This window comes from Takifugu flavidus, chromosome 15 (genome assembly GCF_003711565.1).
Source record: "Takifugu flavidus isolate HTHZ2018 chromosome 15, ASM371156v2, whole genome shotgun sequence".
NCBI classification, from domain to species: domain Eukaryota; kingdom Metazoa; phylum Chordata; class Actinopteri; order Tetraodontiformes; family Tetraodontidae; genus Takifugu; species Takifugu flavidus.
The window spans coordinates 5,055,047-5,068,126 of NC_079534.1; the positions used below are offsets into that span (position 1 = coordinate 5,055,047).

The following is a 13,080-nucleotide window of genomic DNA, read 5'->3' on the forward strand; positions in this document are numbered from 1 at the left end:
CTCCTATATTAATACTTTATTACTCCTTTATTACTACTACTTTATTACTCCTATATTAATACTTTATTATGCTTATATTACTACTCTATTACTGCTACTTTATTACTCCTATATTATACTTTATTACTACTTTATTACTCCTATATTAATACTTTATTACTCCTATATTACTACTTTATTACTACTCTATTACTACTACTTTATTACTCTTTATTACTACTACTTTATTAATACTTTATTACTCCTTTATTACTACTCTATTAGTACTATTTTATTACTACTACTTTATTACTCCTTTATTACTACTCTATTACTACTAACTTATTACTCTTATATTAATACTTTATTACGCTTATATTACTACTCTATTACTACTACTTTATTACTCCTTTATTACTACTACTTTATTAATACTTTATTACTCCTTTTTACTACTCTATTAGTACTATTTTATTACTACTACTTTATTACTCCTTTATTACTACTCTATTAGTACTATTTTATTACTACTACTTTATTACTCCTTTTTACTACTCTATTAGTACTATTTTATTACTACTACTTTATTACTCCTTTATTACTACTCTATTACTACTACTTTATTACTCCTTTATTACTACTCTATTACTACTCCTTTATTAATACTTTATTACTCCTTTATTAACTCAAAACTCAGATTTGGTTTTTACAGCTTTATTATAAAAATCACAGACTGACCAAACTCCCCTGAAGCTTCGGAGTTCAAACCCCAGCACAGACAGAGCACTGCTGGGGTGCCCCTGAGCAACCACCCCCCCCCCCCCCCCCCCATTTACTAACTAACTTCACTTCCTAGAATCCTCCTCTTCTTCCTCCTCTTCTTCCTCCTCCTCCTCAGCGCCCCCCACTGGCCGCCCCCCCAGCTCAACATCAGGAGCAGCTCAGAACCCAGGGACGACCCAGTTGGAGGTTCTGGGTCCTGCTGGTCAGAACCCTCATCACTGCAGGAAGATGACATCATCAACATGTCTCCAGCTTCCTGTCACATGATGTGAACATCCTGTTCTCACCTGCCATGATCTGCAGCAGCCTCCTCACTGGCCCGAGGGGGGAGGCGGGGCCCGGGAGGCCCCCCGGCCCGGCGGCAGGAGGGGGCGGGGCCACCGCACTGGCGTGACCCCCCTGTGTCGAAGGGCGCCGCCGCCATAACTCGGCGGTGGTGCGATCACACGCACACTGCAGCTGGTCACACACCGAGGAGCCCCGACCTGCAACAGCAACAGTCTTTAAACGTCTCAGCCAATCCCGACGCAGCGGCGCCACCAGCCCCACCTACATCGCGGCTTCCTGTTGTCACAGGAAATGAGAGCGTTGAGCTTCCTGTCGGACCTGCAGCCCATCGAGCTGATCTGAGCCCAGCAGCAGCGGTGGAGGAAGCAGCACCTGAGCGGGAGATCACCTCGTTAGCCTCAAACCTCCTCAGTGACATCACTTCCTGTGGCTGACCTGTCCAGCTGGTCCACGGGACGCCCGCCCCGCCCGCGGCCGCAGTAGCAGCCGTACATCTCGTACTCGTGGGGACATCGTCCCGTCAGGCAGCGCAGCATCGCACCCAGGGACGCCGTCCGCCGCGCTCGCCCGTCGGGGCCGTAGATCGTGAACGAGTCGCTGCATTCTGCCAGAGACAGGTTAGCACGCTATGTTAGCGCGTTGTGTTAGCGTGAGAGATGAGCGATGCTACCAGTTCATCTGACTGGGTGGTGAGAGCAGATCAGGAAGCCTCGTCACCTTTAGCCTCCGACTGCTGCTGGACCTCCGATGACCCGACAGACTCGAGCAGCGAGCAGGACGGAACCGTCCGCTTCTGAGCCACATCGTCATCTGCAAAGATAAACGCAGCTAATATCAGCGTTTGCTAATCTAAGAATGCTGCCGAGCGTTAGCTTAACTGTCATCCAGCTGCTCACACACATCTGTAAGTTAGCGTGACTCAGAAAGGTGTTTCGCTAAGTTAGCCAACAGCTAACTTGCTAGTTTGGTTTAGCCAACACAGCTAATTTAGGAAAGGGGCGTGGTTTCCAGATGGTTGTACAGGTGATCAAAGTACCGTCTGTGTTTTCCTGCTGCGAGCTGTCGTCCACGCACGGAACTTCCTGTGTTGGTTTCACAGCTTCCTGTTCCTGTCCAGCTTTGAGCGCCGTCGTCTCGAGTTCTGGGAAGTCAATTTTTATGACAAAATTCTGCGTGTTAGCTGTAGCACGTTAGCTTCAGTCATTGTCGGGCAGAGGACGGCATCCACGTGTCCCGGCTACAGTTGCTCTGTTACCAAGCTCTTCATCATCGTCATCATCGTCCTCTTCAGAGGGCGTGGCTAAGCTCCTGGGTGCAGAGGTGATCGGCTGGATGGGGTCTCCTGCTCCTCCTACAGGCGACTCACTGGTGGTCGCAGGTCCTGGAGTTGATGGTTCGACTCCCGTGGTCACTCTGAGCAGCTCTGCAACAAACCCACCCACTTGTAGCTAACGCTCACAGAATCAGCTGCTTGTTTTCAGGAATGCACCGCGTTAGCATCACCAGCTAACAGCTAGTTGAGGGGCTCACCGTGGCTGCTGGCGGAAGCGTTAGCATCGTCCGTCTCTGCATCAATGGAACCTGAAAGACGGACAGAGGGGACTCACAGCGCTGCTGCAAGCTAACAGCCGCCAAACACGTTAGCATCTGGGGAACTAGTATACCATCTAATGGCGTTGTGGGTGGGGGCGGAGCCAGTGATGATGTGACGTCGCTGTCATTCAGTCTGCTCATCGTGTGATTCACCTCTGTCAAAACAGCTGGAATCAGAAACCCGTGTGCTGCCTCCAGTGGACACAGACGGAACACACACGCTGATTTCATGTTGTGTTAGCAGCAGTGTTAGTCGGACCAGGAAGTGAACTCGCTCAGAGACGCGTTAAACAGACCACCTGAGGACCACTGGAGTAGCCCCGCCCACCCGACTCTGGTCACCGCGGTAACCAGAGGAAACTCGGATGGAGGTCGGAGGTGGAGACGTAGCCGCGTGGAGTAACCACTGTTGCATTGTGGGAAGAGAGATGAAGGGTTACCTGAACCACTTCCTGTCTGTGTGGCGAGGCAGGACGAGGCGGCGACGCCCCTAAAGGCGGAGTCATAGGAGGCGTTGCTCAGGCACTGGATGGCGGCCCGGTCGCAGCGGCAGAACCTCCGCTGGCACCAGCCGCCCTCGTCTGTCGGGACAACGCCAACAACAGCAGTTAGCATCTGTTAGCTCCGGTAAGCTCAGCCCGCTAACGCTAGCAGCGAGCCGTGAGGCGGTGCCAGCTCACCGCAGCGGGCGTCGAGGGCGGAGCAGCCGTGGAGGCGCGGCGGCGGCGGCGGCGTCTGCCTGCAGGGGGCGGCGTCGCCGTAGCAACGCCGGTGCGTCTGGCAGCAGCTGCGGACAGAAGAAGTCAAGCGCGCCGGCCGTCTGGGGCGGCGGCGGCCCACAGGCGGGACTCACCTGTCCAGAGGATCCACGGGGGCCCCGGCCACCAGGTGTGTGCAGGTGCAGCCGTAGTCGTCCAGGTCTCGAGGACAAAGACCCGACGAGCAGCGAAGCTTCGCCGCAAAGTTCAGCAGCGACGGCAGATCGTGGAAGACGGCGTGCAGCCAGGAGAAGCGCTGGCCGACGCACTCTGGCACCACAGAAGAAGAGAGAGTCAGCGGCCGGGCCGGCGCCCCCTGCTGGACGCAGCCTGTTCTTACCGGTCATGTGGTCCACGTCATGTGACCTGGAGCAGGACGCCGCGGCAGCGCTCAGAGCTGAGGAGCAGCAGCACAGGTGAGCGAACGGGGAGGAGCTGATCAAAGGTCACGGGGTCCAACTCACCGTGAGCAAGAGACAGAACCAGAACCAGAACCAGAACCATCGTCAGATCTGGGCTGGTTAGCATCAGCGGCGTTAGCGGGTCCCTGCAGCAGTCGCGGCTTCTTCACTCGCGCTCGTACCTGCAGAGCAGCTTTAAGGTGCTCGGCTCCTCCTCCGATTGGCTGCCACCCGTCACCTGACTGGGACGCCCTGCAGGTGTTCCGCCCTGGCGGTGGGGGTCCTGGGGGCCCCACAGAGGAGCCTTTGTCCTCTTTGTCTCAGGAGGTGGTCCTGGTCTCCTCAGAGGAGTTCAGATCAATGAAGAAGAGCGGCGGCAGGGGCGGGGCCAACAGGCCGCTGTTGTAAGGGCAGTGGGGGGAGGGGCGGGGCCAACAGGCCGCTGTTGTACAGGGCAGTGGGGGGAGGGGCGGGGCCAACAGGCCGCTATTGTACAGGGCAGTGGGGGGAGGGGCGGGGCCAACAGGCCACTGTTGTAAGGGCAGTGGCGGGAGGGGCGGGGCCAACAGGCTGCTATTGTACAGGGCAGTGGCGGGAGGGGCGGGGCCAACAGGCCACTGTTGTAAGGGCAGTGGGGGGAGGGGCGGGGCCAACAGGCCACTGTTGTAAGGGCAGTGGCGGGAGGGGCGGGGCCAGATGATGCCACAATGATGCCAAAACAGCAAGCGTTTGTTCAACTCAACCAAACTTTATTGACACAGCATCTGTTACAGTCACGCCTCTGTGTGGCGCTGATGACGGTGGCGCTGATGACGGTGGCGGTGATGACGGTGGCGCTGATGAAGGTGGCGATGATGATGATGATGAAGGTGGCGGTGATGAAGGTGGCGATGATGACGGTGGCGCTGATGAAGGTGGCGATGATGATGAAGGTGGCGATGATGAAGGTGGCGATGATGAAGGTGGCGCTGATGATGATGACGGTGGCACCGATGAAGGTGGCGATGATGACGGTGGCACCGATGAAGGTGGCGATGATGAAGGTGGCGCTGATGAAGGTGGCGCCGATGAAGGTGGCGGTGATGACGGTGGCGCCCGGTTCTCTCGTCACGCCTCCTCACACATCCTGATCACACATCTTTGTTTCACATCTGAGGACACAGACGAGGAGGCGGAGTCAGGTGATGAAGGTCAGAGAGAACGCCACAGCGCCGCTCCAGGGGGCGGGACTCTGGAGGACTGAAGCTCCGCCCAGCTGGGCTTGATGCTTCTAGACGTTCTGGACTCCTCCTCCACCTTGGACCGCCTGGCCAACCGGGCCGGTCCAAACCGGTTTGGACACTCACTCCTGGAGGGGGAGGTCCTCCGGGCACGGCGGCAGACCTCAGACACGTGTTTGTGGTACCAGTTCTGACCGTGGACACAGAACCTGGAACAGAAACGGCCCTTTAGAACCAGAACGGATCCAAAAGGTTCTGAGAGCGGCGCAGACACCTGTTGGGCCGCGTGTGGCGGCGCAGACGTCCACAGACGCACCGCGAGAAGAAGCTGCACAGCTGCAGGACGCACCGCTGCAGCCCCTGGGCGCCGGCGGTCGTCATGGCAACCACAGCTGCCGGGCCACCGGGCCGGTCCGAGGGACAGCCTCTCAAGACAGGGGGAGAGGTCACGTCAGCCACGGCCCAGAACCGCCCGCGTCACTTCCTGCTTCCAGCCGAGTCTCCTCCAGCGCCCCCCAGTGGCCACGCGGAGGCGCGCGCCCCCCAGTGGCCACGCGCCGCCAGCCTGGATCCGGATTCAAATGAGGGACTTTGTTGTGTAAATGTGGTCGTTGTCCCTAGCAACGCTCCCGTCCCACCCCGCAGGTGATGCTACATATTCACCTTCTCGACAGTGACGGAATGATTAAATACAGAAACGTCATGACAACTCAGCGCTCCATCCCAGAGCTTGTTGCTAGGCAGGAGGCGGCCGTTGCTACGGCGGCCTGCGAGCCCCTCCAGGGTGATGGAGACCAGGAGGAGGGATCAATCAGGAGACCTTCACCTTCACGCTGCTTCTGTTGGATCGTTTACCTGGTGTCTGCAGGGGCATGCTGGGTAGTGTAGTCTCCGTGGTCGCTGGCCAGGTGAAGCTGTGCTGCGTCGCCAGCTGTGCTGATGCAGATGTTGAGGGTGGTGCTGCTGGTCCAGTTGGGCGGGTTGCTGGTGCTCCAGGTCGGGGTTGAGGAGGCAGCGGCGTGCTCTCCGTTCCTGCTGTGGGATGGAAACAGAGAAGAACAGAAGGTTGTCAGCAGGTCCTCCAGGAATCCGTAACGGGCTTTAGTCCTCCACCCTGATGGGGCGGACCCCCGGACCCCGGGAGGAGGGCCCGCCGTGGCCCCAGGGAGCCCCCAGCTGTGCTCCCCACCACCAGAGACGCTTCTCAGCAGCCTCCCGGGTGTCTGACAGCATTCACACCCCGGCGGAAGCTAATGCTAATGCTAATGGTTGGTGACGGTGCCATTCAAATGTATGTTGGACGGAACTAGCCGAGATTAGCCAGCGCTAGCTAACATTCCCTGCTAACAGAAAATACGTCACCTGAAAATGAGTCATAAACAATGCAGATAAGGAATAAAACAAGAGAAGCAGGTGTGAGATGTGTGTGATCCGCTCTGATGAGGAGTGACCAGCGGCGCCTCCCCCAGACCCTCCGGCAGCGGCCGTCGCATCCCGGCCGGTGAACGCGGAGCTCCGCCCGGAGTCGCGGCTCCGCCCGGAGTCGCGGCTCCGCTCGGGCGGCTGCTGCGTTTCGGACGCTAAAATCAGATCATCACACGCACGAAGCTCGTAAACGTACTAAACTCGTAGTGAAGCGGAAACTGCGCTAAAGTCACATTGGTCTCATTGAAAATGCGCGTAAACATGAAAAAGTGGGAAACCCCCGAATGGGGCGCTGCTGCCCCCTGGCGGCCGGGAGGCCACGCACCTGGCCCAGGCGCGCCCCCGATGGTGCGGTTGAAGATGGGAGCGATGGAGTGGAGCTCCCACAGGTGCGACACCTCCGCTCCTGCAGCACAACAACACACCTGTGAACAACGGTGGCGACGCCTGGTGCCGCGCTGCGCGTGCACGTGAGGCTCCGGCGGCACTGACCCGTCCTCCCAGCCATCAGGCAGATGTAGGTACAGGTGGACTGGTTCCGCTGGCCCACTGACACACACACACACACACACACACACACACACACACACCAGTTCCATCATCACAAACACTACCGGCAACCACAGCAACAGGTGAGACGTTAGCCCCGCCCACCTGATACGATGGACGCCGACTTGAAGAGTTCGTGGACGTAACTGGTGGAGTTTCTCATCACGTCCAGCAGGATGGCGCTAAAGTCTGAAGATAGAGGACACGTGAAGGACAAACAAGCTGCAGGTTCTCACCTGTGCACCCTCACCTGTGCACCCTCACCTGTGCACCCTCACCTGTGCACCCTCACCTGTGCGTCCTCACCTGTGTGACCTCACCTGTGTGCCCTCACCTGTGCGCCCTCACCTGTGAGGTCTCACCTGTGCGCCCTCACCTGTGCGACCTCACCTGTGTGCCCTCACCTGTGCGCCCTCACCTGCGGCCCTCACCTGTGTGCCCTCACCTGTGCGCCCTCACCTGAGGCCCTCCCCTGCGGCCCTCCCCTGCGGCCCTCACCTGTGCGCCCTCACCTGCGGCCCTCACCTGCGGCCCTCACCTGCGGCCCTCCCCTGCGGCCCTCACCTGCGGCCCTCACCTGCGGCCCTCACCTGTGTGCCCTCACCTGCGGCCCTCACCTGCGGCCCTCACCTGTGTGCCCTCACCTGCGGCCCTCACCTGCGGCCCTCACCTGTGCGCCCTCACCTGCGGCCCTCACCTGCGGCCCTCACCTGCGGCCCTCCCCTGCGGCCCTCACCTGCGGCCCTCACCTGCGGCCCTCACCTGTGCGCCCTCACCTGTGTGCCCTCACCTGTGAGGTCTCACCTGTGCGCCCTCACCTGTGCGCCCTCACCTGCGGCCCTCACCTGTGCGCCCTCACCTGTGCGCCCTCACCTGCGGCCCTCCCCTGCGGCCCTCACCTGCGGCCCTCACCTGTGCGCCCTCACCTGCGGCCCTCCCCTGCGGCCCTCCCCTGCGGCCCTCCCCTGCGGCCCTCACCTGCGGCCCTCACCTGTGTGCCCTCACCTGCGGCCCTCTCCTGCGGCCCTCACCTGCGGCCCTCACCTGCGGCCCTCACCTGTGCGCCCTCCCCTGCGGCCCTCACCTGCGGCCCTCACCTGCGGCCCTCCCCTGCGGCCCTCCCCTGCGGCCCTCACCTGCGGCCCTCACCTGTGTGCCCTCACCTGTGCGCCCTCCCCTGCGGCCCTCACCTGCGGCCCTCACCTGCGGCCCTCACCTGTGCACCCTCACCTGTGGCCCTCACCTGCGGCCCTCACCTGCGGCCCTCACCTGCGGCCCTCACCTGTGAGGTCATTGGTGTGGTTGGTGACGCAGTAACAGAACCTTCTTCTGAACCAGCTGCTGCTGAAGCTTCTGACGCTGGAAACTGAAACAATTTTACACCGAAAATCGATTTTTCTCAGTTAAAGCCTGTAAAATTCAGTTTAATGACATGAAAATCCAATTTAATCCAATACCACTAATCATTAGTAATAAAGGATTGTTATTAACAGTAATAGTCATAAAATATCACTAAGCTATTGATTATTCCAATATTTAAATATTAAAGACGCATGCAGTTACATAGGTGGGCCACTAGAGGGAGCCACTAAACAGCCTAAAACTGCTCCGTCAGCGCAACAGTTCAGGTGATCAATAGCTTTATTGATCAGCCGTATCAAGGTGGAGGAGTTACAGTTCAGGTGATCAATAGCTTTATTGATCAGCCGTATCAAGGTGGAGGAGTTACAGTTCAGGTGATCAATAGCTTTATTGATCAGCCGTATCAAGGTGGAGGAGTTACAGTTCAGGTGATCAATAGCTTTATTGATCAGCCGTATCAAGGTGGAGGAGTTACAGTTCAGGTGATCAATAGCTTTATTGATTGATTGAGGAGTTACTGTTGTAAACCAGCAGGGTGAGTTTATGCAGGGCGCTGTATGACGTCACAGTGAGGAGGGAGAACAGCTGCTGGGAGCCTGAGACAGAGACAGGAGATGATCGATTATTGATCAGCAGCTGATCACTGCAGCTTCATGATGATCGATTATTGATCAGCAGATCACTGCAGCTTCATGATGATCGATTATTGATCAGCAGCTGATCACTGCAGCTTCATGATGATCGATTATTGATCAGCAGCTGATCACTGCAGCTTCATGATGATCGATTATTGATCAGCAGCTGATCACTGCAGCTTCATGATGATCGATTATTGATCAGCAGCTGATCACTGCAGCTTCATGATGAGCGATTATTGATCAGCAGCTGATCACTGCAGCTTCATGATGAGCGATTATTGATCAGCAGCTGATCACTGCAGCTTCACAACAACAATCACAGCAGACACCAAATCAATGATCAATAATGACAAATTTAAATCGGCTTTGATAAGAGGCTGAACGGCCACCAGGGGGCGCCGCGGCCCCACCGACCTGATCAATGAGTATTGATCAGGCAGCGTTATTGATGAGCTGATGGTGGCGAGGAGAGTTGAACGGCTAAACTGAGGTTTTCAACGCTGCTGTGGTCGATCATGTGACCTCTGAGGTGACTGAATCTACCTGATTGGCTGGAATTCATCAAAGTATTGACGAGGGGGGTGAGGTCGATGGGCTCTGCAAGGGATTCTGGGAAATAAGAGCAGACGTGGATGAAGAAGAAGAAGAAGATTCAGCTCAAATCTGGATGACAGAAAATCTAAATATAGATCTCAAAGATCAAATGCAGGAACTAATGGATCATCTGGATTTAATCCAAAACATTCAGATCAGGATCTGAATCACTGACGGATCACTGACGGATCACTGACGGATCCCTGACGGATCACTGACCTGCAGACGTCTCCTCTTTTCTGTCTCCTGATCCTGCTGAGAAACATCATCAATGATTTGATGTTAGTTTGATCAGTGATCAATAGAAATGTAACCACACTCTCACACACACACACACACACACACACACACACACTCTCACACACACTCTCTCACACACTCACACACACTCTCACACACACACACACACACTCTCACACACACCTCTCACACACTCACACACACTCTCACACACACTCTCACACACACAACACACACACACCAACACAACACTCGCTCACACACTCACACACACACTCTCACACGCACTCTCACACACACACTCACACACACTCACTCACACACACCACACCTCACACACACACACTCTCACACACACACACAACTCACACACACACACTCTCACACACACACACACACTCACACACACACACTCTCACACACACACTCTCACACACACACACACTCTCACACACACACACTCTCACACACACTCTCTCACACACTCACACACACTCTCACACACACACACACAACACACACTCTCACACACACACACTCTCACACACTCACACACACTCTCACACACACTCTCACACACACACACACACACACTCTCACACACACTCTCTCACACACTCACACACACACTCTCACACGCACTCTCACACACACACTCACACACACTCACTCACAACACACACACTCTCACACACACGCGCGCACACACACACGCAACACACCACGCGCACACACACACACGCGCGCACACACACACGCACACGCACGCACGCACACGCGCACACACACAACAACACACACGCGCACGCACACCACGCACACACACACACATCGCCACCACACACACACACACACACGCACACGCACGCACGCACACGCACACGCGCACGGACACACACACACACGCGCACGCACACGCGCGCACGCACACACACGCGCACACACGCTCTCACACACCCACACGCACACACACACGCGCACACACACACACGCTCTCACACACACACGCACACGCACGCACGCACACGTCTCGACACACACACACAACACACACGCGCACGCACACCACGCACACACACACACAACGCGCGCACCACACACACACACACACGCACACGCACGCAGCACACGCACACGCGCACGGACACACACCACACACGCGCACACACACACGCGCACACACACGCGCACACACGTCGCGCACACACACACGTACACACACACGCGCACACACACACACGCTCACACACACACGCACACGCACGCACGCACACGACAAACACACACACAACACAAACCACACACAACAACGCGAACACACGCACGACACACACACACACACACACACCACACAACACACACACACCCACGCACACGCACGGCACGAACTCACACGCCTCGCACGGAACAACACACACCACACACGCACACACACACGCGCTACACACACACGGCACACACACGCGACACACACACGCTCACACACTCTCTCACACACACACACACACGCGCACACACACACCACACACACACACACACAGCACACACACACTCGCACACTCGCGCACCACACACACACACACACACCAGCGCACACACACACGCCACACACGCACGCACACTCACTCGCACACACGCGCGCACACACACACACACCGCGCACACACACACACACTCGCACACACACACGCTCACACACGCACGCACACGCACGCACGCACACGCACTCACGCACACGCGCACACACACACACACACACACACACACGCGCACGCACACGCACGCACACAACACACACACGCGCACACACACACCACACACACACCTACACGCACGCACGCACAAGCACACGCGCACGGACACACACACACACGCGCACACACACACGCGCACACACACGCCCACACGCGCGCACACACACACGCACACCACACACGCGCACACAACACACACGCGGCACAACACACCGCACACGCACGCACGCACACGCGCAACACACAACAACACCACACACACACGCACAACGCAACACGCACACGCACGACACACACACACACACGAGGCACACACACACACACACACACGCACACGCACGCACGCACCACGCACACGCGCAGGACACACACACACACGCGCACACACACAAGCGCGCACACACACGCGCACACACACGCGCACACACACTCGACACACATGCGCGCCACAACACACACACACACGCGCACACACACACCACACACACACTCTCACACACACACTATCAACACTCTCACACCACACACACACACACACTCTCACACACACCACTCTCACACACTCACTCACACTCACTCTCACACACTCTCGCACACACACACACACACTCTCACACACACACACACACACACTCTCACACACACACTCTCACACACTCACTCACACTCACTCACTCTCACACACTCACTCACACACACACTCACACCTACTGTGTGTGAGGAGGAGGAGGAGGATGAAGGCTGTGGAGGTGAATAACTGATGTTTTGCTCTGTGGGAATCCCCCATGATCCTCTGTGATCAGAAGACGTCATTGATGACTGATTATTGATGACTGATTATTGATGACTGATTATTGATGACTGATTATTGATGACTGATTATTGATGACTGATTATTGATGACTGATTATTGATGATTAGCTTCAGTTATGAACATTAAACATTATACTATATATTGCTATATTATTTTATAAACCTTTTCTAGCTTTAATAGTTTAACACCAGACGACACCTTTGTTTCGTCACTATTATCAAGAGCTGATTATCAATGATTGATCATCAATAAACAGGAAGAAAGAGAAGCTCAGAACTCACCCCAGTCAGGTCAAATCACCATGGCAACAAGAGACGGACACACACCTGGAGTGGAAAATGAAGAACTGAGCAGAGGATAAATGAGCACCAGAGAGAGGAGAGAGGGAGGAGAGGGGGGGGAGGAGAGAGGGAGGAGAGGAGAGGGGGAGGAGAGAGGGAGGAGAGGGAGGAGAGGGGGAGGAGGAGAGAGGGAGGAGAGGGGGAGGAGAGAGGAGGAGAGAGAGGAGGAGAGAGGGAGGAGAGGGGGAGGAGAGAGAGGAGGAGAGGAGGAGAGAGGGAGGAGAGAGAGGGAGGAGAGAGAGAGGAGAGGGAGGAGAGGAGGGGAGGGGGAGGAGAGAGGGAGGAGAGGGAGGAGAGAGAGGAGAGAGGGGAGGAGAGAGGAGGAGAGGGAGGAGAGAGAG

At 56.2% G+C, this 13,080-nt stretch overlaps 2 protein-coding genes and 1 long non-coding RNA gene across 4 annotated transcripts; all 3 read right to left on the reverse strand.

Annotated features, from left to right (window-relative positions):
* Positions 1-677: 677 nt before the first annotated feature.
* On the reverse strand, positions 678-4,251 carry oc90 (otoconin 90). Of its 2 annotated transcripts, XM_057057435.1 has the most exons (14): positions 3,866-4,250; positions 3,742-3,798; positions 3,497-3,671; positions 3,324-3,430; positions 3,084-3,224; positions 2,715-2,798; positions 2,581-2,631; positions 2,306-2,473; positions 2,087-2,191; positions 1,768-1,860; positions 1,486-1,654; positions 1,316-1,422; positions 1,050-1,247; positions 678-980 (listed from the first exon to the last, which is right to left on the reverse strand). In XM_057057435.1, exons 1-14 carry the CDS (start codon positions 3,927-3,929, stop codon positions 910-912), a joined length of 1,590 nt encoding a protein of 529 aa, XP_056913415.1. In that variant the 5' UTR covers positions 3,930-4,250; the 3' UTR covers positions 678-909. The 2 variants fall into 2 exon arrangements, with proteins under 2 accessions (XP_056913415.1, XP_056913416.1); XM_057057436.1 differs by lacking the exon at positions 2,715-2,798 and having other exon boundaries at positions 3,866-4,251.
* Positions 4,252-4,781: 530 nt separating this feature from the next.
* LOC130539231 (HERV-H LTR-associating protein 1) lies at positions 4,782-7,002 on the reverse strand. Its single transcript, XM_057057437.1, has 6 exons — positions 6,940-7,002; positions 6,773-6,853; positions 5,878-6,057; positions 5,297-5,447; positions 5,149-5,231; positions 4,782-4,953 (listed from the first exon to the last, which is right to left on the reverse strand). The coding sequence occupies exons 1-6, from the start codon at positions 6,953-6,955 to the stop codon at positions 4,910-4,912; spliced, it is 555 nt and encodes a 184-aa protein (XP_056913417.1). The 5' UTR covers positions 6,956-7,002; the 3' UTR covers positions 4,782-4,909.
* Positions 7,003-8,793: 1,791 nt separating this feature from the next.
* On the reverse strand, positions 8,794-10,007 carry LOC130538847 (uncharacterized). The gene is made up of 3 exons (XR_008953989.1): positions 9,810-10,007; positions 9,540-9,605; positions 8,794-8,954 (listed from the first exon to the last, which is right to left on the reverse strand). It is a non-coding gene; the product is annotated as an uncharacterized LOC130538847 (long non-coding RNA).
* Positions 10,008-13,080: the final 3,073 nt, after the last annotated feature.

What these genes read in the sequence shown, in the direction of transcription:
- oc90 (XM_057057435.1), bottom strand. Translation starts at nt 3,929, where the DNA reads ATGCTAACCAGCCCAGATCTGACGATGGTTCTGGTTCTGGTTCTGGTT. An exon ending in ACAGACAGGAAGTGGTTCAG is followed by an intron (nt 2,799 to 3,083) that starts GTAACCCTTCAT and finishes CTGTTTTGACAG; the next exon opens with AGGTGAATCACACGATGAGC. An exon ending in GCTGCTGCAGATCATGGCAG is followed by an intron (nt 981 to 1,049) that starts GTGAGAACAGGA and finishes ATCTTCCTGCAG; the next exon opens with TGATGAGGGTTCTGACCAGC.
- LOC130539231 (XM_057057437.1), bottom strand. An exon ending in CATGCCCCTGCAGACACCAG is followed by an intron (nt 5,448 to 5,877) that starts GTAAACGATCCA and finishes CTGTCTTGAGAG; the next exon opens with GCTGTCCCTCGGACCGGCCC. An exon ending in CGCCACACGCGGCCCAACAG is followed by an intron (nt 5,232 to 5,296) that starts GTGTCTGCGCCG and finishes TTTCTGTTCCAG; the next exon opens with GTTCTGTGTCCACGGTCAGA.